General features: G+C 42.2%; 1 protein-coding gene across 1 annotated transcript; it reads right to left on the reverse strand.

The window, feature by feature from the left end:
* Positions 1-179: 179 nt before the first annotated feature.
* Positions 180-16,390, reverse strand: TBX19 (T-box transcription factor 19). The gene is made up of 9 exons (XM_085071554.1): positions 15,114-16,390; positions 14,692-14,918; positions 8,821-9,085; positions 6,839-6,973; positions 6,007-6,068; positions 5,366-5,427; positions 4,542-4,721; positions 3,410-3,542; positions 180-2,678 (listed from the first exon to the last, which is right to left on the reverse strand). The coding sequence occupies exons 2-9, from the start codon at positions 14,886-14,888 to the stop codon at positions 2,444-2,446; spliced, it is 1,269 nt and encodes a 422-aa protein (XP_084927680.1). The 5' UTR covers positions 14,889-14,918; positions 15,114-16,390; the 3' UTR covers positions 180-2,443.
* Between the last annotated feature and the right edge of the window lie 8,297 nt (positions 16,391-24,687).

Consider the following 24,687-nt stretch of genomic DNA (forward strand, 5'->3'; position numbering starts at 1 on the left):
AGTGAGTAAACCAAGGGTATTTTTATCCTGCTGTGTAATTTCTCAGATTTGGGCTTAATCAGATTGTCTGCAATGACAAAAACTTAGCTTGATTCTGAGATTTCAGAACTTTTAGCCTCCTGTGACGAGTCATGGCTGCTTTTACAGTGATAAGAAAGAAAACTTACTTTGCCTGTTCATTTTGGTAATTTTTAATTATTTGAATCCTATGGGACAATCAGGAAAGCTAATTAGATGTTCTCCTAGATTGTTTATTAGTGAAATAAAAATGCAGCTTGTGTAACACCTTATAATCACTCTTTAATTACTGTAATACAGTATATGGGATAAGAAATTATCTAACTCATTGACCATGAAGGAACTATTGCAAGTCCTGGAACACAGAGAAGTCACCACTTGCCTGCTTTTTAGCATCTTATATAGACTCTGTGTGCAGTGTGTCTGTGGGGAGCTGAACAGCCAGAAGAGGGTAGCATAAGTTAGTTAATAAACTTCATCTGTAAAGCAGAGCTATTTTTGAGAGAAACACCTACTTTTATTTCTTGCTGCAAGGTAGAGAAACATAACATTGAGAAACTCATCACCAAGCTTTTGTCAGAACGTGGGAAGGCAGATTTACAGTCAGAACTGACAAGGATTAGACTGATAGCAGGATGCAGAGCTTTTTGCACTCTATTACCTCTTGTTTGGCCAATGCTTCTATTAATAAAAATGCACATGCAAAGCAATTTCATTACTTTGATCTTAGGGGATGTCAGCACAAGTCGGCAAAACAAACAGTGTTACTGAGTACATTCTGGCACATGATCTTCCCTGCAGCAGATCTGAAAAGCCAGATGGGGAAGGCATGGAAATGCAGGACACTGAGAGCAACTTAAGGGGATGGTTCAGGGCCAGGTAATAGAATATCAAACAGAAGCCTGCTGAATTCACCAGCCAGATGCATATTTGACAACCTGAATGAAAAGGCTTCTCTTGCTGCTGCCTCTAATATCTACCCAAAATAAAACGTTGCTCCCAGAGTCTGTATGCAATAAATGAGTATTCACAAAGGGAATGTTGCTGTATCTGGCAGAAGCAGAGACACCAACTTGCAGGAGCTTTGCAGAATCCTCTTCTATGCTGAGGATTGTCCCCTATCAATGCACATGACTCTAAACAGACCTGAATTGGTGATGGGCAGTTCATTGTACAGGGACATACATGAGTTAGCTTGCAATGTTTTCTTTATAGAGATCAAACAGCAGCACTCTTCTTGAGAATCTGATAGGGCTTGCCTGAGGAGATACATGAAAGGACAAGGAAGACTGGGGGATAGGTGTTGTTATTTGCATCACAGTAGTGGTTAGAAATCCCAGACAGGATCAGGCATTCACTGTGCTAAATGTTGTACGCTCACACAGGATGGCAAAAGCTGCAGCCTGAAAAAGGAAGCTGAAGCAGACAAAGTGAGAAGGGAAACAGGTGTGAAGACATAAAATACTATGCCCAGGAGATTACACCCAGTAACTGGACAAGGAATAGAAAATTCCTTTTCTGTCAACTTGCTTCTGGCAGAGCTGCTTTAACTAGCTCAGAGATTGTTAGGTGAGAAAGATTCTGTGTGTGTTTACACCTTGGAAAAGCACTGAGGAAATAATACACCATGTATTCATAGTTTATTTGTACTGTGTATCTGAAGCAAAGTGGAAATGCAAGCTAAATATTTTTTCTATAATTCTTTTCCCTCCACCCTTTCAAAAGTAGCACTGGAAACACTGGAACTTTCCATTCCAAAGACTGTAACATCAGACTCTATAAGCTAAACCAGCTGCCCTTCACCCTGCTGCTACAATGCAGCCACTCCTGCAGCCTGAGTATGCCCACTATCCCCATGGCACACAACAGCAAACAGCAGCTGGAGAAGGGCAGGGGACAGAGAATGCTGTATGCAGGTGGCATTAGGATGTCAGACTAATTTCATCCCCTGAGGGGTTTGGTTTCAGGTATTGTGAAAACCTTTATGTAAGAGATCTAGAAAGCCTTTCAAGCAGCGCTGTCCCTTCAAATGACCAGTTGCAAACTTGCTTACAATTTCCCCTGGACTTGGCTGTTTGTTACAGAAAGAACTTCTAAAGTAACATGCAAATATCCAGCTGCCATGTCTGCTTCACTCAGTCCCATGTCTCTGGCCCTTTTTTAATGTGATATAGACGCAAAGCTAACTAAAACATTCTTTCTGGACATCATCCTGAGTGACGCATAAAAGTTACAGTAATAAACTGGTTCTCATAGTATTTCCTGCCTTTGCATTTTGGCTTAGCTGGCACACAGAAGGTACATTATGGGAAGTGATGAAGTCCTTTTCCTGCATATGTTCTGCTCTGCGCTGCTCTTCTCGGGGATCCTTTGCCATTTGTGTCAGTCTTGTTTGGCTGAGCTTCCCTCAGGAGCAGCCTGTCCATTAAAAGGAGTGTGAGGATGTCCACGCAGAGTCGGGCAGTCTGGTGAGAGTGCCTTCCCCTTGTGCTTCCATGCTGCTGGACACCATTCCCTGCAGGGGGATTTGCACTGATGATGCTGCAGGTAAGGGGACATTACCCCTTAAAAACATGCCTGGAGGGCTGCTGTTCGCCTCGCTTCCTGGGCTGGCAACATTTACAGCACTGTTGCTCACTGTCCACAGGCAAGGGTAGTGGCTGGAAAAAAAGCAGCACTGATTGAATGACTTCTTTCAAAGCATTTAGCCCTGCATAAGGCTAGCCACAGCAAAGTTAGTTTCATTATCTGTTAAAAGGCAGCTATTCAAATCAAGTTACTAAACTAGATCAGCCATGACGATCTTAACTGAAAGATCACCAGCAAGCATCACACCTGGTGACCTTGGAGGGAGGTATGGAGAAAAATGTACAAATATATGTGAGGTTCCGAGATTTAAGGATCTTTTTTTGTGACTGCTTATAAATTTTCAAGAATTGCAGCTGCTTTTCCTGGCACCTAAGTTAGAGAAGAAACATGCATTCCTTTGGGGAAAAGGAGGGAAATTATTTGATAATTAATTGATTCTCTAGGGCTAAATTTCATCCACTCCTAGAATAGGATCCTCATTTCACAAAGGATAATAGTGAGAAATATATGGAGAAAAATAATTTGGTTTTTAAATGCTCGCAGACTGTAGATACCAGAGTTCTCTGTGGCTGTTCCAAGATCCTGTTTTTCAGCAGTGCTGGGGGGAAATGAAGCTCCCATAGATTTAAGAGCAGAAGGTAATTAACTTGTCAGAAAAATCTGTCCAGGAATCTTGAATTGGGCGCTTAGGACACATTTCAAATCCTGGGCATTGATAAAAATTTGGGACAAAGGGAAAATCACCAGCACAGTCCTACAAGCCTCAGTGCTCCTCATACCAGCAATTTTCATGTAATCTTACCTGGGTCCAGGGCTGGCACCTCCCTTTGTGTGTGGCACTGGGAGCAAATTAGCATGTGGAGAGGATGGCAAAGTCCAGCTGTCATGTCCTGAGAATACCTGAAGATTATTGCTTGAGCTCTCCAATAAATTAACTTTGGGGAGCAAAAAAAAGCAACAAACAAATAGTCAGTGACTGTTGCAGAGACATTGCCTTAAGACAACAAAACATGGGCAGGCTTAAGGCAGCAATCTGATCATGAAGTCCCCAGCCACAGGTGAAAGGACAAAATTCCTATGTTCATTTGGAGAGTAGCAAGGTGCCATTGCAATTCCAGGTGTGATATGTGAGAAGAGATGGTATGACAGACCTAGGATACACATTTTTTCAAGTCTGACTAATAGTTTTTCATTAATAATTGGCATATGTCTGGCTACATTTTGATACAGATTTCCTTATCATTTGAGCTTAAATACTTAATAAAGTTTTATTAATATTGTCCCATTCTTGGAAATTTTCAAGGCCAGGTTGAAGGGGGCTTTGGGCAACCTGGTCTAGTGGAAGGTGCCCCTGTCAATGGCAGGAAGGTTGGAACAAGATGATTTTTAAGGTCCCTTTCAAGCTAAGCCATTCTATGATAAATATTTCCATTAAACAGGAATTCTTGCTGAATTAAAATTAGCAAGCAGATTACTTTATCCTTACTCTTCTTCCTGACCAACTTCTCCGGATCAAAGTGGAATCAATTTCTGGAATTCTGCACCCAGATCTAGGAATTGAAAAGCACTTAAAATATGTTCTGGCAATATCAAAATGCCTTTTTCTCACAGCAGCTCCTACCACATTCTTGAGAGCTGCTTTGACTTGAGAGCTCAGCTGCTCTCAGCATCATGGCAGGACATTGAAAGAAGACCTGCAATGCTCTTTTTGTGTAACTGGAAGCTGTAGTTAAACGATCACACACTCTCGTTTATCATTAACAGTGCCCCAGCTCTTGGTACCTCTTGTTCTGCTGCCTCAGTCACACTGGGTGCATGAAGGCTTCTGTGCAGGCTGTGCAGACACTCACCATGCCCTTTCCTAGCCTCATCTCCTGCTTGTGCTACCCTAAGGCAAGGGGCCGGCAGGCAGCAAAGCAGTGCTGCAGGAGTACCTGCAGGGGAGTGATTCCTCTGCATGTAGGAGGGTGGGTAGGGAGCAGCCCGATGGCCTCGCAGCGCTGAGTATCTCTCGCAGCTGTGCGGAGCGGGCAGAGGCAAAGCTCCGCTGTACTGGTAATTGGAGCTTCCCGAGGCACACGTTGGATCCGCGTTGGAAATCAACCAGCCGCCCACTTGGAGGGAAAAGAGAGAACAAAACTGTTAGTATTGCTGCGTTAAAATGCTACAATGCAATTAGGAAATAACCAGCCTGCTCGCAGAATCAGCTGTCCCTCAGAAATACCAAGCAGATTCCAAGACACTGGTTTGTGAAACAACTGACAAAAAAATAAAACTACCCCCACATCCACTCCCCAACCCACCAAGCGTAAAAACAAGACCTGAAAGCAACCAGAAAATGTCACTAACATTATAGAACAAATGAAAGAAAAACTATCAATAGAGCAAATGTAGCCTCTGCTCCCCCTCAATTTTTTTCTGTTTACCACTGAAAGGTAATTTTATAGGTGACAAAAATATTCACAAACACAAAAAAGGGCTGAGAAAACCCTAAAAATATCATATAACGTCTTGATTCTAGATTCCTTTTAATATTGAAAAACTGGATTGTAAGGAAAATGATCCCTCTGCAGAACCTCTCACATTATTTCCAACTGTAAGTCTCTCCAATCTTCTTTTATGTTTTGAAAGAGTTCCTTTCTATGAACACAATTCAGGACTTAGTAAGTGACCAGTATGAGCCAGTTAAGCAAGTCCCAGGTTCCCAGCACCCATCATATCACATAAAACTTCCAGCTGACATGAATAAAAACCTTACAGTGAGAATATGTCATATGTTGACCTTCAGAGACTGTCTCTGGAGCATCCTTAGAATGGTTTCTGAAAAGCAAAATACTTAGTAGTAAATGTTTTCGTTGAGAAATTACAAGTTATAACCAGAACTATTCAGTACAAAATTAGAGAAGTGAGTTAAAAAGGAGGGAAATCGATCCTCTTTAACTACTTGCTAGGCAGCAGTAGACCTTCCTACATTCTGCCATAAAGGAGGCAAGAACTTATGTTTCATGACATACACAAAAATGTTCCTAAGTTTGTGCCATATTTGGGAGCTGAATCTGGAATTCTAAATCTACCTGTGGGCACCCTTCCTACTTGCAGGCAAGCTGAAGGCAGCATTCCCCCTTCCCCAGCTGGAAACCCTGGGGAAGTTCACACCATCTCATTTCAGGCTTTCTGTGTAGACAGAGATAAAACCTAGGATCCCCAAGAGCATATTCACCCACTTCAGCACATATTGTAATAATTATATAGTCTCCCCACTAATATGAGCAGAGTGACTCTGGATTTAAGACAGCAGAAACAATATTCAGTCATGTAATTTATCTTTCATATGGTGATGTCAGTATAAACCATATCAGCAGCAAAAAGCTACTGGTTTAAAGAAAAGAATGAACTCACCTTTCCTTTGCATCCAGGAAGGCTTTGGCAAAGGGATTATACTTGATTTTGAGAGCTGTTATCTTGAGTTTACAGAAAACAAGGCATGTTAGTGAAGACAATTTGAAATAGAAATTTAAAAAAACATCTTCCAGAGTAATCTGAGTGGAAGTGCCTGGGTTTGCCTAAAATGTATCCCCACTGGGTATGGAGACAGCTTTGCTTGCTGCTGAGTGCTGTGTACTAATCAGGGCCATAGGCAAAACACCAGCTGGGGCAGCCTGGCATGAACTGCCCTGGCAAATCTTGTGGAATAGTGGACCCTTTCAAGACTGTTTTAACACTGAATTCCTATCAAGATTGAATAAACTCTGCAGCAATGTTGGCTAAGGGATATGGCATGGGAGTTAGCAATTCTTAAAATCCAAAGCATCCTCAAGTGCAGAAATTTTCCCAAGGAGTATTATGTTGTTCTGCAGTTGTATGTGTTATAGGGAACATGGAGAGACAGGGTTATCGTTATAACTATCAGTTATTGCTGGAGAAAGATATTGGGCTTGACCATAGGGCTGTTTGGCTTTTTTTTCAGTAAAGGATTGGGATGCTGGGACAGATGGGCCAGTCTGGAACAGCTGTGGAAGGATATTAAGCTAAACCTGGCTTAGTACTGGAGCCAGACACTAGATTAGTCAATGTTCTACTGCAGAGAAATGGCAGGGTATTAGACTGGATGGAATATTACTCTGCATGGGACCGATGGGGAAACAAGAAAAAGGCTTGCTGGTCTTGTAGTTAATCAGCTTCTAACAGATGTCCTCAGTGGTGGCCAGAGCACAGCGTGGCACCTGCCTACCTCTTCATTCTGATAGGCAGTCACGGCGATGAACTGGGTCTCAGGGAAGCTGCAGTTCATCACCATCCGGTGGGGACCTCCCACACGAACTATGTGTACCTGGGGCTCGTATTTGTGCAGGGAGTTCAGCATTATCTGCAGGAAACAAAACAGAGAGACAGCCCCCAGTGCCACTCTGGTACCTCACAGCCACCCTCTGGCTCAGTGACAGAGCAGGTGTCCCCGCTGAACCTCCCAGCCAGCAGCTACTGGAGCAGGAGGGCAGGTGCCTTCCTCCCTTTCCATAGCCACAGGGATGAACAGAACAAGACTGCACTGGAGTATTTAAGGCTTTCAATGCAGCAACATCAGTATTTGTGTTAGCAGCCATGGCACTCAAACCATTGGGCTCTCACTGCACTAGAGGCTGCTGAAACAGCTCAGGGTCACTCCCTGTCCTGTTTCTGCTGTCTGGAAGTCTCAGAATCACCATCACAGAAAAGGTGCCAGGAGGAAGCTAAGGCAGTTGCCCAGGCATCTCCCTGGGCAAGATGAAGAATATTTAAACAGGCCTTGGCAGATCGTCTGACCTGTCGCTGAAAGCTGTGAATAGTGTTGATTCCAGAAAGTCTATTGGGTTGTTTAATTGTCTCTAGCACAAGAAAACATTATTTTAAAAAAATCTGTACTTTGAAAAGTGATGTATGTATACATACATATCTGTATAAAAGAAAGAACACAGCTATTAACATAAAGCACTGATAATCATCAATAACTTTCTAATGCCATCACAGAAGGGGAAGCTGGAGCACAGAGTGTGGACATGTTTTGCTTTAACATTGTGGTCAAGATTTCAAAAGAAAACAAAGGGAGCTTCAGTCATTTGTTATTTAGTGACTTTTGTTTGGCTTCTGTTTCTCATATGGCTTTTCCTCTCCACTATTTCTACCAATTTATGCTCCATTGTATATATATATATATACAGTGTTCCCTTGATTTTTCCCCCAGGGACTTTTTGACCCTCCAAGTTTCCTGTAGCTTTTTTCCCCCATTCATATTTTACTGAGGCTTTTGACTTTTCTGAGGTCCTGGGTACAAGACAAACATTTGCAAATTCAGATCCTGTTCTATGCTCTACAATAATTCTGGTGTGCTGGTTCTGTGTACAACTTAGGAAAAGTCAGATGATCTTCCTGTTCTCCAGTCTGTAAAACCTGAGATAATTTCTTCCCTCGTTAGAGTACTAAGCTTTCTGAGGTACCTCACAAACCTAATGGAAATAACAGATAGAGAACAGATAGAAAGAATAACAGACAGAAAGAAATTGATTCTGGACTGACAAGTATTATCCACCGTAGGAGTTTTGTACTAAACAAACAAGCGAATAAAAGGTCTTGTGCAACATTTTGCCTTTAGATGCATCATCAAAAATAAAATATGAAACAAAACTAATTTTCCTGTTTGCATTTTTAAGGGGTTCAAAGAGAAAATCACTTATTTCTGGTACATATGGTTTCTTTCCAAAGGCCAAAGCTGATTCAATAGAATATTGATAATTATCATGATGCAGAAGCAGACATAGTAATTATTTCATTTAGGAGCAGCCTTTTATTCTGCCATCTGACTCCTGCCAACATTCCACTTACACCAAACATTGGGGAACACAACAAAAACCTAATACCCATGACCATTTTTCCCCCTTTTCTCTGAAGTCCTATGTAAAAATCCCCAGCAAACAAGACCAACTCTGAAAAGACCCCTGATGATTAAGTAAACCACAGCACTCTGTCTCTCTTAACATCAAGAAGTCCATTAAAATCTAAAAGTGCCAATTAAGGCCTGTTTATCCCTGTTTACATTTGGCCTTCAGAGAATAATTGGCATCTGTGGGTGAAGAGGCCTGTAAGGGCTTCTATAATTACATAAATGCACCCTTGATATTTCTTGATTGGTAGGTGCTTGCAATTGAAGCCAAGAGGTGATGTGGAAACATCAGGCCATACCTGCCCACTCCCATTGAGCTTGTTAGTAAGTTTGACTTTGCTGAAGGAAATGGCAGCTTTCATCCAATGGGCCCCAAAGTTGGGAGAGTCTGGGTGGATGTAGACACAGCTGTGGTTTGGTGGCTCTGGTTTCCCAGCTGGCACCCATTCTCCATTGACGTACTTCCAGCGGTGGCCATCAGTCGGAGCAAAGTCCAACAGGAAGGAGTACATGGCGTTTGGATCCAAGCCTGACACGCTGATCTTCAAAACAGGGAACATTCTCCTGGACAGGGAAACAAAAAAGGGGACACCACTGGAGACTGGTCTTGAAAGGCTCTCCTCGGGATGTCTGTTTCCAGATGCTCAGTGGCTAGTTCACTATAAAAAACATCCTCCCTTCCTTCCATCCACCCTTGCCACCAGACCTTGCACTTGGCAGTTCCTCTGGTAATTTGGTCCCATACTTCCATATTCCCTGATCTCACCAGCTTGACCATGTTCTTTTGCTTTTAGTTCTATTTTACATGCAAGCTCTAAACTTCTATCCAGCCTTCCACCATCTTGTGCATTTAAAGCTGAAATCCTGCCTTTGCTTAATTTTGGAAAAATGCTCCTTTTGTGCCTGAAGGTCCAATGCTACATTTTCTCAATTCCCCTTTATTTTTTTGTTTTGTAAAGGGATTTTCAGGAGCTTACAGCTTGACTATCAGTGGTTTTCTGTCTGTCCCAATGCTTGTGATCAATGCCACACAGCTTTGAATTGGCACCTCAGTGCCTGAAAGTCTGCAGCAACAGAGCTAGTAGAGCACCAACAGTTTCAGGAACTGGGAATAGTTTGTGGACAGCAGGACAGAGGTGCCTCCCAAAAAAACATATCCTATTAATTACGTTTCTTTGCTTGTCAAGGAATACATGTAATTGCTGTTACATATCACCTCCCACATTGTTCTTCCATGAGTAACAGGCCTCCCTGCCCCAGACGCCTCCATACTGACCTCTCCTGGCAACTGCCGTTTCTCCATCCCACATTTTTATGGACAGGCCAATGAATCTTCAAGCTCCTTTTCTCTGTGGGTACAGAGATGGTACACCAAGCAACCAGAGGAATGGCCTGAGGTCCATGGCCGTGGGGCTAAGGTAAGGTAGCTCTCTAGGCTTAGGCAGCAACATCCAAAATACATAAGAGGGGGGCTGAAACTCCAGGCTATCTCAAAGGACACTGGAAGTCTCTGCCCCTGCAGTCATACTCTCTAGTGACACCCAAATGCACATTGCTAACAATCAGTCTCCCATGACATCCCACTCACCTTTCTGGACAGCTTTACATAGTTCTTGCTTATACATTCAGCACCTTCCGCTGACAGGAAAAGACGGAATTTGAGAAATTTGACATTTTTCATCTAATATTAATACATGCTGCTACAGGGTCAGTGCAGTATTGAAGAAGATATCATAGAAGGGTTTGGATTGGAAGGGACTTTAAAGATCATCTTGTCCCAGTCCCCTGGATTAGTGTCCCCAACACCTTCCACAAGACCAGATTGCTCCAAGCCCCATTCAACCTGACTTTGAACACATCCAGGGATGGGGCAGCCACAGCTTCTCTGGGCAATCTGTTCCAGTGCCTTACCACTCCTTGTATCACTCCATGTCCTTGTAAAAAGTCCCTTTCCAGCTCTCTTGTAGCCCCCTGCAGGTACTGGAAGGCTGCTATAAGGGCTGTCTCCTCTCCAAGGTAAACAACCACAACTATCCCAGCTTTTTCTCATAGAAGAGGTGGTCTCCTCTGGACTTGCTCCAACAGGTCAATGTCCTTTCTGCACTGGAGACCCCAGAGCTGGATGCAGCACTCTAGGTGGGGTCTCACCAGAGTGGAACAGAGGGGGAGAATCCCCTCCCTCGCCCTGCTGGCCACACTGCTTTAGGTGCAGCCCAGGATGCATTTGGATTTCTGAGCTGTCAGTGCACATTGCTGGGTCATGTCGAGCTTCTTGTCCACCAACACCTGAGTCCTTGTCCTCAGGGCTGCTCTGAACCCATTCTCCACCCAGCCTGTGTTTTAATGCAGAGCCATAAAGTTCACTTTATGAGGTTTGCTTCAGCCCAGCTCTCAGGCCTGTCCAGATCCCTCTGGATGACATCCTGTCTCTCCACCATGTCAACCAGAGCACACAGCTTGGGGTCACTGGCAAATTTGCTGAGGGTGCACTCAGTGCCACTGTCCCTGTCACCAACAAAGGTGTTGAAAAGCTCTAGTCCCAATACTGACCCCTGAGGAACAGCACTCATCACTGGTCTCCAAGGTACTGTGATGCATGACCTTTCTAATTAAATAGAAGTTTAATTAAGGATTTATACACTACACATGTCTTTCTGATCAGGATGAACCAGCTACCAAACTGGGATGTGATAAAAAGTATGGATTCATTGCTCCTTGCATCCCTTAGACCTCCTACAGCTGGTGTTCAAAGTAACACATTTAGATACAGACTTGAAATTGAATTAGAGGGGAAAATTAATCCACATGAAAATTTAATTTCAGTAGATTTCTCAGAGCTATTTGTGTTACATACAGATTGTTCATTCCTCTGCCCACAATGCAGGCTGCTTTTGGGCAGCAAAAAGACTGCTCTGCCTTTTTATTTTAGAGGTTCAGTTTTATCTCCAGAGGACCAATAGACCAATTCCAGAAGAGAATGCAGTCACCATCAATTTTAACCTCCTGTAGCACCAAGATTAGAGCAATTCCCTGTGTTAACTGGCTTCACTCCCACCTTCATGTGCCTCACTTGGACCAGCATGTTTTGACTGTACGGACTCTAATGATGGAAAACTTACCACCTAACTTGTTCTGCTGATTAAGTGGCTTTATGGTTAAAATCTGTCTTTTACCATGGCAAATGGTGATTTGTCCAAATTTGTTTCAGTGAGAATGTTTGTTTCAATGATCAGGTGACTTCCTTTGCTGCAATAGCTGAGCACTTCAGCCTCTTCAATTTATTTAGTGTAGATCTGCTACAATTACTCCACGGTACAGAACTTGAGTGGGAAGATATTTGATACCAAACTTGAATATGCAGAAGTAGCTTTGGCATTTAAGCCTGGAAAGGGCTTCTTTCCCCTCACTCATGGCTGCCTGCACTGATCCCCTATGTATTCTCCCCATACATAGAGGGGAACAATGGCACCTTCCCATCTCCAGGCAATAACAGGGATTGCAAAGTCTCAGGATAATGCCTAGCTAATATGGTATAAACACTGAGAGAGAAAAACTACTCAGTCAGGTAACAGTGCATTTGATATTGAAGTGTCAATTGAATACAATAAGTCTGAGTAAAAGAGGAAATGGTTTCCCACCATATCAGCTGCACCCATTGGGATGTATTTTGTGATCTAGCATGTGGTTTAATTTTAATGATGTCTATCCTGTTCAGAATATATCTATCTCCCCTAGGCATATTGCTAGGGCAGGTGATAATTATAATGAAGTATGATACAGCCACAGAGACATATCTATATATTAACACTGAAGTTGGTTCATCTAATTATGACATTTTTTGACCTCGGTACCAATTAGAGATGACTCATTAAGAGCAGATACAATTGTGCAGGCTAGAATTTGACACTTGGGGATCACTAATCAATTAGACTTTCATTCTCTGGGATGCTCCCTTATCAGGTTTCTGTTTAATTTCTGAGCTTTGCTAACAATGTGTCTGTCCACACCAACTGTTCTAGTTTTCACACACAAAAGTTCAGGCTGGCTCTTGTCTTCCATCATAGAACACAGTTTTGAAAAGCATTCATCTACTCTTCAGCAAGAATGATTTAGTTTTACTGATTTAGCGGCAGCAGAATAAGATCAATATTTTTTTCTACTGATAATCTCTCTGGAGACAATCACTGAAGAATCCTCAACCTGAGAAAACCACAGCACTCACAGGAAACTGTCTCAAGTTTGTCTCCTTTTGAATAGCATGGAGTTGTTCAGAGTGCTTTGCTGCAGACCACAGTCTGCGTTTTCTTTGTTTTAGTGTGCTGATGTATTTTTTAATGAAAGATACTTTCAGAAACACAGAGATCCTTTTTCATAGTCTCTGATGCTTTGGTGATTATGTTAAAAGGAATAATACAAATGGCAGTGTGACATATTTTTGTAATTTTTTATTTTGAGATTGCAGTAGTTGGATCATAAAGAACCTATTCCTGCCCCCACTGACATTTTTAGAGATGTCATTGGCTTTAGGAAAAGCAGAATCAGGCTAATAAGAAGTGTATAAGTTAAAGATTTTTTTAAGAGGCAGCTTACACAATGAAATAAAAAGTACCCAGGCATATTCAGATAACAAAAGATTCCCTTACCATCATTTTAAAAACATTTTATCTATGCACTGACCCTGGAATTTCAGAAAGAACTACTATGAAGTCATTATTTTCATTAGCTGTGAGAAAAGAAACCGAAAACACCCTGTTGGTAAGGTGTGATTCTTTGCACCAATTTAATTAATCAGAGGCAAATCTATCTTTCCTCATTTTTATCCACTTATGCTGCTAAGGAGCCAGTTTAAGCTACTGTACACCAAGTGAAAGTCCACTTAGAAGTTTGCTGTAGCCTAACAGTAGTTTTCAAAGCGATTTAAATGAAGCAAAAGCAGCTTCTCCGTGTAAAGAGAATCTCAGCAGCAGATTTCTATCAGCATTGGTTATTAGGAGGAATCAGAACAGTAACAGTTACACCAAGAGCTGGTACTGCTCTCTCCACAGAATCACCTTGCTGAGCCACCAGACTACATTTTTCCTTTTTCCTGCTTTCACCCACGTCCCTCATCAAGCTATAGTCAACAGTAATTTCATCCACAAATTCTGCTAAATCAAAGTCTGCAAGATTAATGAAAGTCACACCATATGAGTAAATCTTTCTCTCCATATCTTAATTTCTCTCTCCTGTGTGGATTTCCTGAGAAGTCTCTCAAAAGAAACATATGCATGTTGAGGGAGCAGGGCAGCAGGAGGGGAAGCAGAGGGCTGGTGAGGATAAATTAAATAAAAACCTTAGTACCACTGTGCTGGCAAACCTTATTCTGGTAGCTGCTTGTCTGTTATGGGCTGGACTCTGCTGTCAGCCCAGTTCAGAGCAGAACTTCTGAGGAGAGCCTTCTTCAAGCCAGTGCCTGATTCAGAATTAACATCCCTCTCACCAGACTTTTCACTCTTTTCCTGTGCCTTTCTGTGTTCCCCAAATAGTAAGATGTGATCCATTTATACCACAATATTTTGTCCTTCTAAAACTGTGTATGTTATGCAATATTCCACACTTGTTCCTAAGGGCACCAGCAACAGCTCTGGGGCCATGCAATTCAGACTGCACATACATACTGAGCACCTAGGGCACAGTGTTGTTGTACCCATTCTGGTACAGACTGCTCATACAAGCTGTGCATACCAAGGCCAGAGGGATGGGAACTGCAGCTGGGGTAACAACACCAATCTGCTTCTGTTCTGGGCTAACAACACCAATGTGAAGTCTACAGGTAAGGACTTGCTAATATCAGCTGATGATTATTAACATAAAAAGTCCAAAGGTTTTGAGAGGTACCATCTATTCCCTTGCAAAAGTTCCCCTTTTGTGAAATCACAAGTTAGTCAATATATTTTTCCATCATGTTTCATAGCAGGAATAAAGGATGGAAGGAAGAAAAGAAAAGAAGCAGGGACACCCCATCTTGTTCATCTGCTGGTTTTAGCGGACTGCAAGGCTGCAGTCCCCTAAAACTCTGGTGTGCTCACTGCAGTTCTCTCGAGTCTGCACACACAGTTTATTATTTTATAGAGCTTAACCCCCCTGGCTGTCACCTCCACTGAGCCCACAGTGCTGAGCAGATCACTCACCTGCCATTCTTGGTCACGATCATCTCATTAGTGACTTCCCTGAATCTCTGCCAGAGCGTCGCATCCTCCAAGACAACCTGGAGCTGTTTCTCCGTGGGGTCGCCTTTGTCTCTCCCAGCCCGCAGTTCACTCTCCACTACGCTGAGGAGCCTGGAGACAGTGCAGTCGCTGGGTTTTTTGCAGCCCAGGTCTGCCATGACAACTTTGCTGCCAGAAACTTCAGGTAGCTGTTGAAAAGACAAAAATGATAAGCTAAATAAAAAAAAGCAGTCAGTTCATTGGGCACTGTCTGACGAACGTGCTCTCCTCACTCTTTTGCCAGTGCCTAGCTCTATCCCCTGGAAGTCCCAATGGGCAGTGACACCAGTGTGTGGAGGTTTACGCACACGCTCCACACAAAAAGGGGACTATCTCCTAATTACCTGTTAGACAGTCAGGTGGGTGGCTGGCTGATGACTCAATTGGCTGCCTTGAAAGAAGAGTCCTCCATCCAAATTAGCATGCTTTTATCTTTTTTCAACCTGAAGTGGGTCTAATTGTTCTGCTTGAGAACCAGGTTTCCATTAATGAAAATTGTTTCATTTCCAGACTGAAACAATGCATGGAAATTGCATTCACACTGGTGCGGACTCTAACTGAAGGAGCTGGGAAGAGTCAAGGTAGTTACATAGAGAAGGTTGTCTTAAAATATTTTCACCAGGAATGTTGCATAAATGCATTAACCTCATTCCTCTACGTTCCTAAATCAAAATGTAATAGTAGGAGACCCTTCTGCACCGAGGTTTCGATGCACCAGGAGAAGGTAGCATCCCTACACTCCATTGTTGGTGCGTATTGTGTCCATCCCTTGGTCCCAGTGCCGTTCACAAAACCCCTGCTGCACCTTACATGTGGCTGAACTCCCCTCTGGCTGTGTTTCCAGGGACAGAAACACTTCTGGGGCTGATATAGGCTTAACTGCCTGATACCCAGCCCTGCTGACTGACTCAAGATCCATCTTACATAAAAGTTCCCTCAGCATCCCAAAAAGTCATTCCCTCTCGCCTCATGCTGAGGCCTTCTCTGACAAGCCTGATCCAACAACACATGCCCTCCACAGAGAAGCCATCATTTTACTGAGAACTCCAACATTTTCAGCATTCAGCCAAGTATATGAGAGATATGGGTTCAGTCCCATGCTGGAGGGCTAAGTGGAGGCCCCACGAATAACAGCGACCTGTAAACACTGGGCTTTGGTATATGACAAGTGCTTGAGTGCCTGACTTCTCCTGATACATCTATTGCTGATAGTGTCTTTGAAATTTCTGGTCTGTTGGACATGACATAGTCAGGGACTTGATTTTGAAAATGTAGTGTTAGAGGTAATTTTTAGAAAAATATTATTTTCTGTCTGCATATTGAGAACTTTGCATTCTTTCAATTCAATAGTCCCTGTTGAATTTCTGTGTTTCTCTTTCTGAAAGACAAAATGTGTTGGTGCATCACTGTTGGGATTTTTACAAACAAGAAAGAGTATGGCAGGCTTTATAAAACAGAATTCGAGTTAAATCCGTCATTTGACAACGCTCAACAGATCTCGTATTTAAAAAACTGAGAGGCACCATCCACCTAAACAGCAATGGCTAGAGCTTGAGGGCACCTTATTTGGCACCCTTCCAATTCAAATTATTCTGTGATTCTATGTTGCTTTCAAACTTCACACCCTCTTCTTTTTTTAATTGTTAACTCATACCAAAAATACATAGATTATTTTATAAGTAAGCTCAGGTTGTGAGTTGCATTAGCAGGTGTCAAATAGCAACTTCTAGTTAATAAAAAGCCCACCTTCACTGCTGGACAACTAAAAAATGTACATTAAAATCTATAGGATATTTAGGTATTTGGAAGGTACCACTTTACATTTGGAAAAATAATTGCATCTCAGGTATGCTTGTGTAAATGGAATATGTTTAAGTTTGGGTTCCCCTTTCCAAATACTCAAAGAGGAGAGAGAAACTACTACTGTAATTTTTCCCTGCATCAAATGATCAAATGGCACAGGAAATGCATAGGAGACTATATGAGACAGTTTTAAATTTTATTATAGTATAAATGCAAATAAACAGAGAAGCTGGTTGAAGTGCTGTGAATTTCAATTCAACATCTTCAGGTTTTCAGTCAGTTCTAAAACAGATATATGTTATTTTGGGACTTTTTTTTTAGCTGAAGCCCTATTTCCATACAGCCTTTTTAGAAATAGTTGCTCAGAAATTAGGAGATTCAAAGTTGTCGTGAGTAAAGAGACAACAGCTCATGAAAGTAATAATATTCCAGTAGTTACACACAGGTCTTTCTATAGAAAAAAAAAAAAGAGAGGCAGCTTGGCTTTCAGAAGTACTCACTGCCCATCTCTCCTACATGGCTTCAAGTGGAGTGATACTGGATTAGAGCCTCCAAAAATCAGATCCAATCTACCTTCCTTGAGATAATTAAAACTTAAAGGAAACAAAAAGCATGCACAAAAGCAGCAACAGTTCACGTTGGTGGAAGGGTTTCTAAATGAGGAGGTGAAACAGTGTCATCAGCAGACACTGGTGCATCACTAGAGGTACAGAATATGCTCAGCAAAAATGGATAGGAAATGGAGGCTGCCACAAAGCAAAAGAAAGTGAGGTCCTGCTTGGAGTGCACTGCTTGCCCAAAGCACTCCTGGGACTGGGCTGTAGAGAAGGAAAGGTATATGGAAGGAATGGATAATGGACATGTTCCAGTAATGAGTTGGGAAAGGAGTATTTTATCAGTTGGACTGGATTTTTACAGCTAGCATCCCTAAGGGAGAAGCATGAACGTGTTTGCTTTGGAGTATCATACTAGAACTTGTATCCTGCACAGTAATAAAATGCACTTTTAGATCCCAGAAGTAGGTAACACTTGTGTGCTTATGGTTATCACTCATACAAGGTGTCTGATGCTTAAAAGTCTGGTGTCCAGAGGAAAAAATAAACCACAAATCTAACAACTTAAAATACCTGACTTCCACACAGTTTGAATTTTTAAGTATGTTACCACAGCTCAGGATGCCTGAAACCACAACATTTTCCAAAATGAGAGTGGCTACCTGTGGTTGGTTAGTGGGAGCAGCCCAATTACTATTTTCAGCATGGGGAAGGGTGTTTCAGCTCTAAGAGTTCAGCCTAAGAGCAATTTGTGATGTATGTAGCCACATATCCAGAAGGCACAGTTCACCACTGACATACCTTTCTAAACTTAAAGAATTAGCCATAGAAATAACAAGTTTGCATGCATGCAAGCACACGATCAGCTGAATGTACTTAGGCCTGAGATTTTACTTTAAAATACACACCCAATTCCATGAATCAGGCTTCTTTGCATTGTACACTGTCTCTGTGTCACACAACTGCCATGGGAGAGGGCTGCAGAACAGAAACCAGGGAGATTCAGTCACAGTTATCTGTTTATTGTTGACTTTTCATTTAACAAAACCATTACATTTTACTTTGAATTTTTACTATGAAATTTACTTCGAATATTTAGCCTGTTTTAGAAGTTAGAGCATCCTCTAATCTTTTGTCCCTCCATTTACCTAAATAACAACTTGGAATGCTTTCCAAACATCCCTTCTTTCTCCTGCTTTCTTTCAAGATTGATTTTTCCAAGTCTACAGGTGCTGATACTAAGGCACAGACAAATAAATGTCACTAGCTGTAGGTAATGCCAGGGCACTGAGAACAATCCATTCTCAGATGTAGTTTATTTCTTGGGCTGGAAGTTAAAGCTCCCTAAGCCTGACATTTGAAGAAAAGGTAGCTGGGCTTAGAGAGGAGCAGAGTAGGTGTTCTGGTGACTCACAGCCAGTGCCACTGCAAGTGGGACACGTGAAGGACAGAAAAATGTTTATTATCCCTCTTGCACTTGTTCCCCATTTAATTAGACAAGCAAATCAGTAGGGGCAGCAGAAGGAACAGAAAATGCTCCTAACAGAACCTGCAATATTGTAAGCTTTCCCTGAAACCCAGCTGGGAGAGCTGAGCACTTCCAAGCAGGGATCAGACTCCCTGTGGCTCATAGCCAGTCAGAACTAGCTCAAAATCCAAGCACAGCACTCACAATTGTCTCCAATTTACTAATAAGAATTTAGTAACTCATATTTTAAATGAATCAATGAGGACTGGTGAGAGCAGTGAAAGAACAATCAGAACAATCCTGCAATACTTACTGGACTTTACTCACCAAGTTACAGCAGGAAAAAGCAAGGGGTTATTTTTGACTTTCTAATTAAGCTCGTTCTTAAATGCCCCTGGCCACCAGCTGGTGAGGTACACAGAAAGAAAGAAAAAAAAACCAAAGCCAAACAAAAAAGGTAATTAAAGAGGCCTTTCTTGCCTTGACACTGGATAGCTGTTTTTTGGCCTTTAGCTGCATGTTTCTGAGTAAAAGGCAGCCCTTCATCATCAGATGAAATTGCAGAAAATAAGACTCACTCTTTCCATCTCCAAAGCTCCCACTGCAGCATTCATCCAACCCCCCTCTGAACACTGAGTCCCAACAACACAGGGAAACGTAACCTCCATCACCATGACACTCCCAGGAAATCAACACCTATCAACTACCACGGAATAATTAAGAAAGGATAAAAAGACAGCTGCTTTCCTTCTGTTTTTTAATCATGCATCCAGCCCCTTAAGAGATTGCTAGGCTAGAAGAGACTTAAAGAAGATTAGCCTTTTCATTACTGTCGGGGTGAGGGGACAGTTTCAATAACTTCTACTGCGTATGTTTTTAGCAGTGAGGCAGGCAGCTTGTTCAAGTCATACCTCCCTGTCTGGAGGTATAACTGAGATTATAACTGAGATTAATTCTGAGCCCAGAGAGCAGGAGAGGCTTTCCACAGCAATCTTTCTGCTTTCTAAAAAGAGAAGGGGAAAAAAAAAAGAACCCTCAAAGGAAAAACCTGATGTGGTGTGATGAGTCGACTCTGGGTGGGTGCATATAGGTTGAAATAAGGACAGGGAGAGATCACTCACCAGTTACCATCATGGGCAAAACAGACTTGACTTGGGGAAATTAGTTTAATTTATTACCAATCAAAACTGAGTAAGCTAGTAAGAAATAAAAACAAATGTTAAAACACCTTCCCTCCACCCATTTCTTCCCAAGCCTAACTTCACTCCTGATTTTCTCTTCCTCCTCCCTGCCAGTGGCCTTCTCAGCGGAAGGATCCTCTCGTTCTTCCCTGCTCCAGCACAGGATCCCTCCCATGGAAAACAGTCCTCTATGAACTTTTCCATTAGTCCTTCCTACAGCCTGCAGTTTATCACATACTGCTGTAGTGTGGATCACTTCCATGGGGTGCAATCCTTCAGGAACAGGCTGCTCCAGTGTAGGTCCTCTGCAGGGTCACAAGTCCTGCCAGCAAGCCTACTCCAGAGTGGGCTCCTCTGTTCAGGAGTCTGCTCCAGCTTGGGCTTCCCAGCCTCCTATGGGCATCCACCTGCTCTGGTGTGGGGAGCTGCATGGGCTGCAGGTGATCTCTGCATCCATATGGACCTCCATGAGTTGCAGGGGCACATCCTGTCTCACCATGGGCTGCACCATGGGCTGCACCATGGGCTGCAGGGGAATCACTGCTCTGGTGCCTGGAGCACCTCCTGCCCCTCCTTCACTGACCGTGGTGTCTGCAGGGCTGTTTCTCTCACAAATTCTCTCCCATCTCTTCAGTTGCATTAGTGCAAGGCTTTTTACTCCTCAAATATGGTACCCAAGAGGTGCTACCACTGGCACTGGTGGGCTCAGCCTTGGCCAGTGGTGGTTCATCTCGGAACTAGTTGGGCTTGGCTCTGTCAACATATGGGACACTTCTGGCAGCTTCTCAGAAAAGCCATCCCTGTAGCCCCCTCACCAAGATATTGACAGCAAACCAAATATATGCAGTCAGGCTGGTGATAAATGTAACTTAGTTTGTTTGAAACAATAATTATACTTTCCCCTTATTTGTTTTTTCTACTTGAAGATCTTCACTGCTGTCTTCAGACATAAATTATCACCCAGAGGAAGAAACTATTGCTGTTCCCATCTTTGAGATCAGAAAATAATAAAAAAGTAAGAGATTTTAAACAAAGCTTTAAGTTCTACTTAAAACATCTCAGAACAAAAGTAATACATTCAGTGTTTATTGGGCGAACAAAACATGCACTTTTGACCTGGATGTGTAGGTTAAAGCTTTCTGCTAACTGTGAGGGTTAACAAGTTGCAAGTATAACTCTGTTAAAGCAGTTGATTCTCTCAAAAGCGGTGAGCCTGACACATCCTGTTACACACAACCAGAAACCACACAAGTACTTGCCCATGATATTTTGTTTTCACACCACATATTGCATCCCAGAATGGTTTGGGTTGGAAGGGACCTTCAAGATCATCTCATTCCAGCCTTGTTCCATGGGCAGGGACATCTTCCACCAGACCAGGCTGCTCAGAGCCCCATCCAGCCTGGTCCTGAACACTTCCAAGGATGGGGCACCAAGAGCCTCTCTGGGCAATCTGTTCCTGTGCCTCACTACTCTCACAGTAAAGGATTTCTTCCTAATCCTTAATCTAACCTCCCCTCTTTCAGTCTGAAGCCATTCACCCTTGTCCTGTCACTATGTGCCCCTGAATACAGTCCCTCTCCAGCTCTCAGTGCTTCTCCAGCTTTTAGGACATGACAGCCCTTCAGAGCTACAAGGAAATCACATTGACCAGACGACACTCTCATTGTACCATTTTTACACTACACCCATGTTACTCCACCCTTATTCCCACAGAGGTTTTAAAGCACGAATTCTTGGGAATAACTTCTCTTAGACATGCCACAAGGGAATGCAAGAGAAACTTAAAAGGGTTTCAACCAGGCTAACTTAAAATATCAATCCCAAAGATTGGCAGCTTAGATAGACTATTCCATTTCTAATTCATCAGCAGCTTTCTTCTAAAAATGAGAAAAGCAAAATTTTTCCCCTTTAGGAGCATCCAGCACTTCATGGCTGGGCAGTTACAAGCCTGTATCCCCACATGTGCTGCAATAAAGGCTGAGCTCAATAGGAAAGGTGCAAGTAAGTGATGGAAATAACTATCAACCCCCACCTTTGAATGGCTCACACTCAGGAAATACCTTCTCTTTCAAATCAGAACTTGGGGAAGGAGTAGGGAAAGGAGCAAACAAAAGGGGCCTTGTCACCGAATTTGAATGCTGGGGACTTTGAATGCAAGGTGATGGGATTCAGGGACTAGATACTGACAAACCCTTTCAGAGCATTTCTGAGGAGCAAAGTCATTCATCGACAGAATGCACTTTAGGGCAGCTGATCACTGCTTAAGGATTTCAAATGAAGACTTCACTTAGTTTTGGTTTTGGTTTTTTTTTATCATTCAAGTATGAAGACCTCAGCATGAGAATGAAGTGGCAAAGTTCAACAGCTTTGTTGTTATGCAGGAGGTTGCATTAGGCAAGCAAACACCTCCAAGCTATTAGACATAGAAAGGATTTATGGCCCTTTGAGGAATCACAGTTGTCTTGATATGATATAGATATATCAAGCTTTCCTGACATTCCCTGGATGCTCTAACCTTTCCAAAAAGATAAAATGCAACCCCCTAGGTTTCTAGACTACAGAAGAAAGGCTGCTGCTTGTAGTCCAAGCACCTTTGGAGTTTCCTGTAGGACAGAAATTTCTGTTGAGGCAGCTGCAAGACAGAGCTTGCTTAGAAGAATCATTTAAGAAAAAAAAAAAAAAACAAGGAAAAAAAAGGTCATTGAAAACTTAATAGTCTCCCACAGCACACAAGTCTCACCACCACGCTTGTAGACAGGAAAAAAACCACCTGCCTGACAATTAGGAGAAAGTGTAACATACCCTGAACAGCCTGATGCACAGCCTTGACACACTGCCAAAGGATATTAAACCACAGCAAGTCTTTGGATGCATATTAGGCACACACTTAAACAGACCAGCTTTTTGAAAGTTTAGAAAAGAAGTAATTGACTCTAATTTTTAACACACATTCATAAATCATTGATATTTTACTTCATTTACATTTTATTGAGAGTACATCAGCACTCAGAGTATATTTATTTCAGAGGCATGCTGCTTCCTGTTGTCCTTGCTAACAGAACAGCACCAGGCATTATTTTCTCTGTAGCACAGACTAAGGATAGTTTGTTGGCATATCTAGGTTGGCTCTTGAGGTAAAGAAATACAAAGTAATAAAAATATCATCCTCACCTTAGTAACTCCAGCTGTGTCAACCAGTTGTCTAGGTGCAACTGCTGGGCGATGCTGCTGCAAAACACTGGTGACAGAAAAACTACTCCCAGCAGTGCGTGTTACGTGCACAGCAAAGGAAGTGAGGACAGGACAATAACTTTAAACAAAAAAAAACCCAAAAAAACCCCCCAAACACACAAACAAAACAAAACAAAACAAACTACCCACAGCAATTTCAGCATCATCTGCAGAATCAGCATCATTAAAAAAGCTGCATTAACCATAACAAAAATTCATTTAATGCAGTGATAGCTTTATTGAAGGAAAAAAATAGCACTTGTAAAGGTCTCATTACAGAGAAAGCTGTAAGTTAGAAGAAAGATATCAAAGTATAAATCAAACAGAGTCAATACATAGAAAAAGCACATCAGCAAACAGAATCAGTAACAGTATAAAACATTGCAGAGAATTTCTGAGTTTGGTTTTTATTTTACAAAACAATTCCACAGCTGTTAAAAAATTTAGTGGTCACATTACAGCGAGGCACAGGGTTTTAAGACAATACACCATTTCTGTGCTTTCTCTCCAACACGGTCAGTGTTTGCCATGGTTGTAAACATCAGTATTTAAGACAAACATGTTTAAACATCCTCCTCCTCCTCCTCAGTTTGCAAGAGCACAGTGATCTCACTTTCATGAACATGCTCAAGTACCAAAATGAAGCAAGAGCCGTTTCAGGAAGTTGGAGGCACACACAGAGCCCAGCACACTTTTGTTTTGAAAACATGGTTCCTGAAAAGAATTCCAACTTGTGGCAGAAAATTCTTCCTTGGTTTTTGTAACAGCTCATGAACAATCTTATTACTGTAAACACTAAATGAGATTAAATTGTTCACATCATCAGCATAGAACCATTTCAGATAGTACCAGTATTCATAACGGACTTTATCACATAAAACAGAGCACAACCTTGAAGTAGTGAAAAAACCCCCACATTTCAATGTATAGAGTCTCAGTACTTTGGGAACAGATTATTACCATCCTCCCCATTTCCATTTCTACTATAGCTGGGAAGCCTGCTGATCCAGGATACACAAATTTCCTGCTAGAACTGTACACTAAGGCTGCTTGGCTGAGGTTACATTATCTGTATTGCAAAAAGTAAAAAAAGTGGACAAGCTGGTCACCAGTGAGGCTGGGAAAAAAGCACTTTCTGGTAGAACACCAAATCCTACTGGGATGGGCACCTAACAGCAAACAAGTTTCTTTAGGGAAGTCAGCCTTGAATTAAGTGCTGTAGGCAACTGAGCAAGGACTTTGGGGAAGGAAGGAGCTTTGTGATTTAAACCATGAACTCACTATTTGCAGTAGAGCACACACAACAAACATCCCTGCCCTGAAGAACTGTGAGATAGAAAGCTTCAGAAATGCCCACCATGCTTCCTGCCAAGAGGACAACCAAAGCTGATGCTAACAAAATGTAACACAAAGCAGCTTTAATGACCAAAAAAAAAAAAAAAAGGCAAAATGGTATAATCTAACTCAGATTGAAAACTGCTCAAGAGGGAATATTCATGCCGTTTACTTCCTGGTTATATAAAAATCATATAAAATAAAGTACTTCAGTAAGTGGAAATTTCTTTTGCTGTTAAACCTGTTAAATCTACACAACTGCTTGTAAGTGAGTAAGAATCTTAAGAGTTTTGTTCTGATGGAGCTGTTTTAAATCAAAACTGCTTGTAGATGAAGCAGCAAA

This window comes from Lichenostomus cassidix, chromosome 1 (genome assembly GCF_008360975.1).
Source record: "Lichenostomus cassidix isolate B80296 chromosome 1, HeHo_3.0, whole genome shotgun sequence".
Lineage (NCBI taxonomy): Eukaryota > Metazoa > Chordata > Aves > Passeriformes > Meliphagidae > Lichenostomus > Lichenostomus cassidix.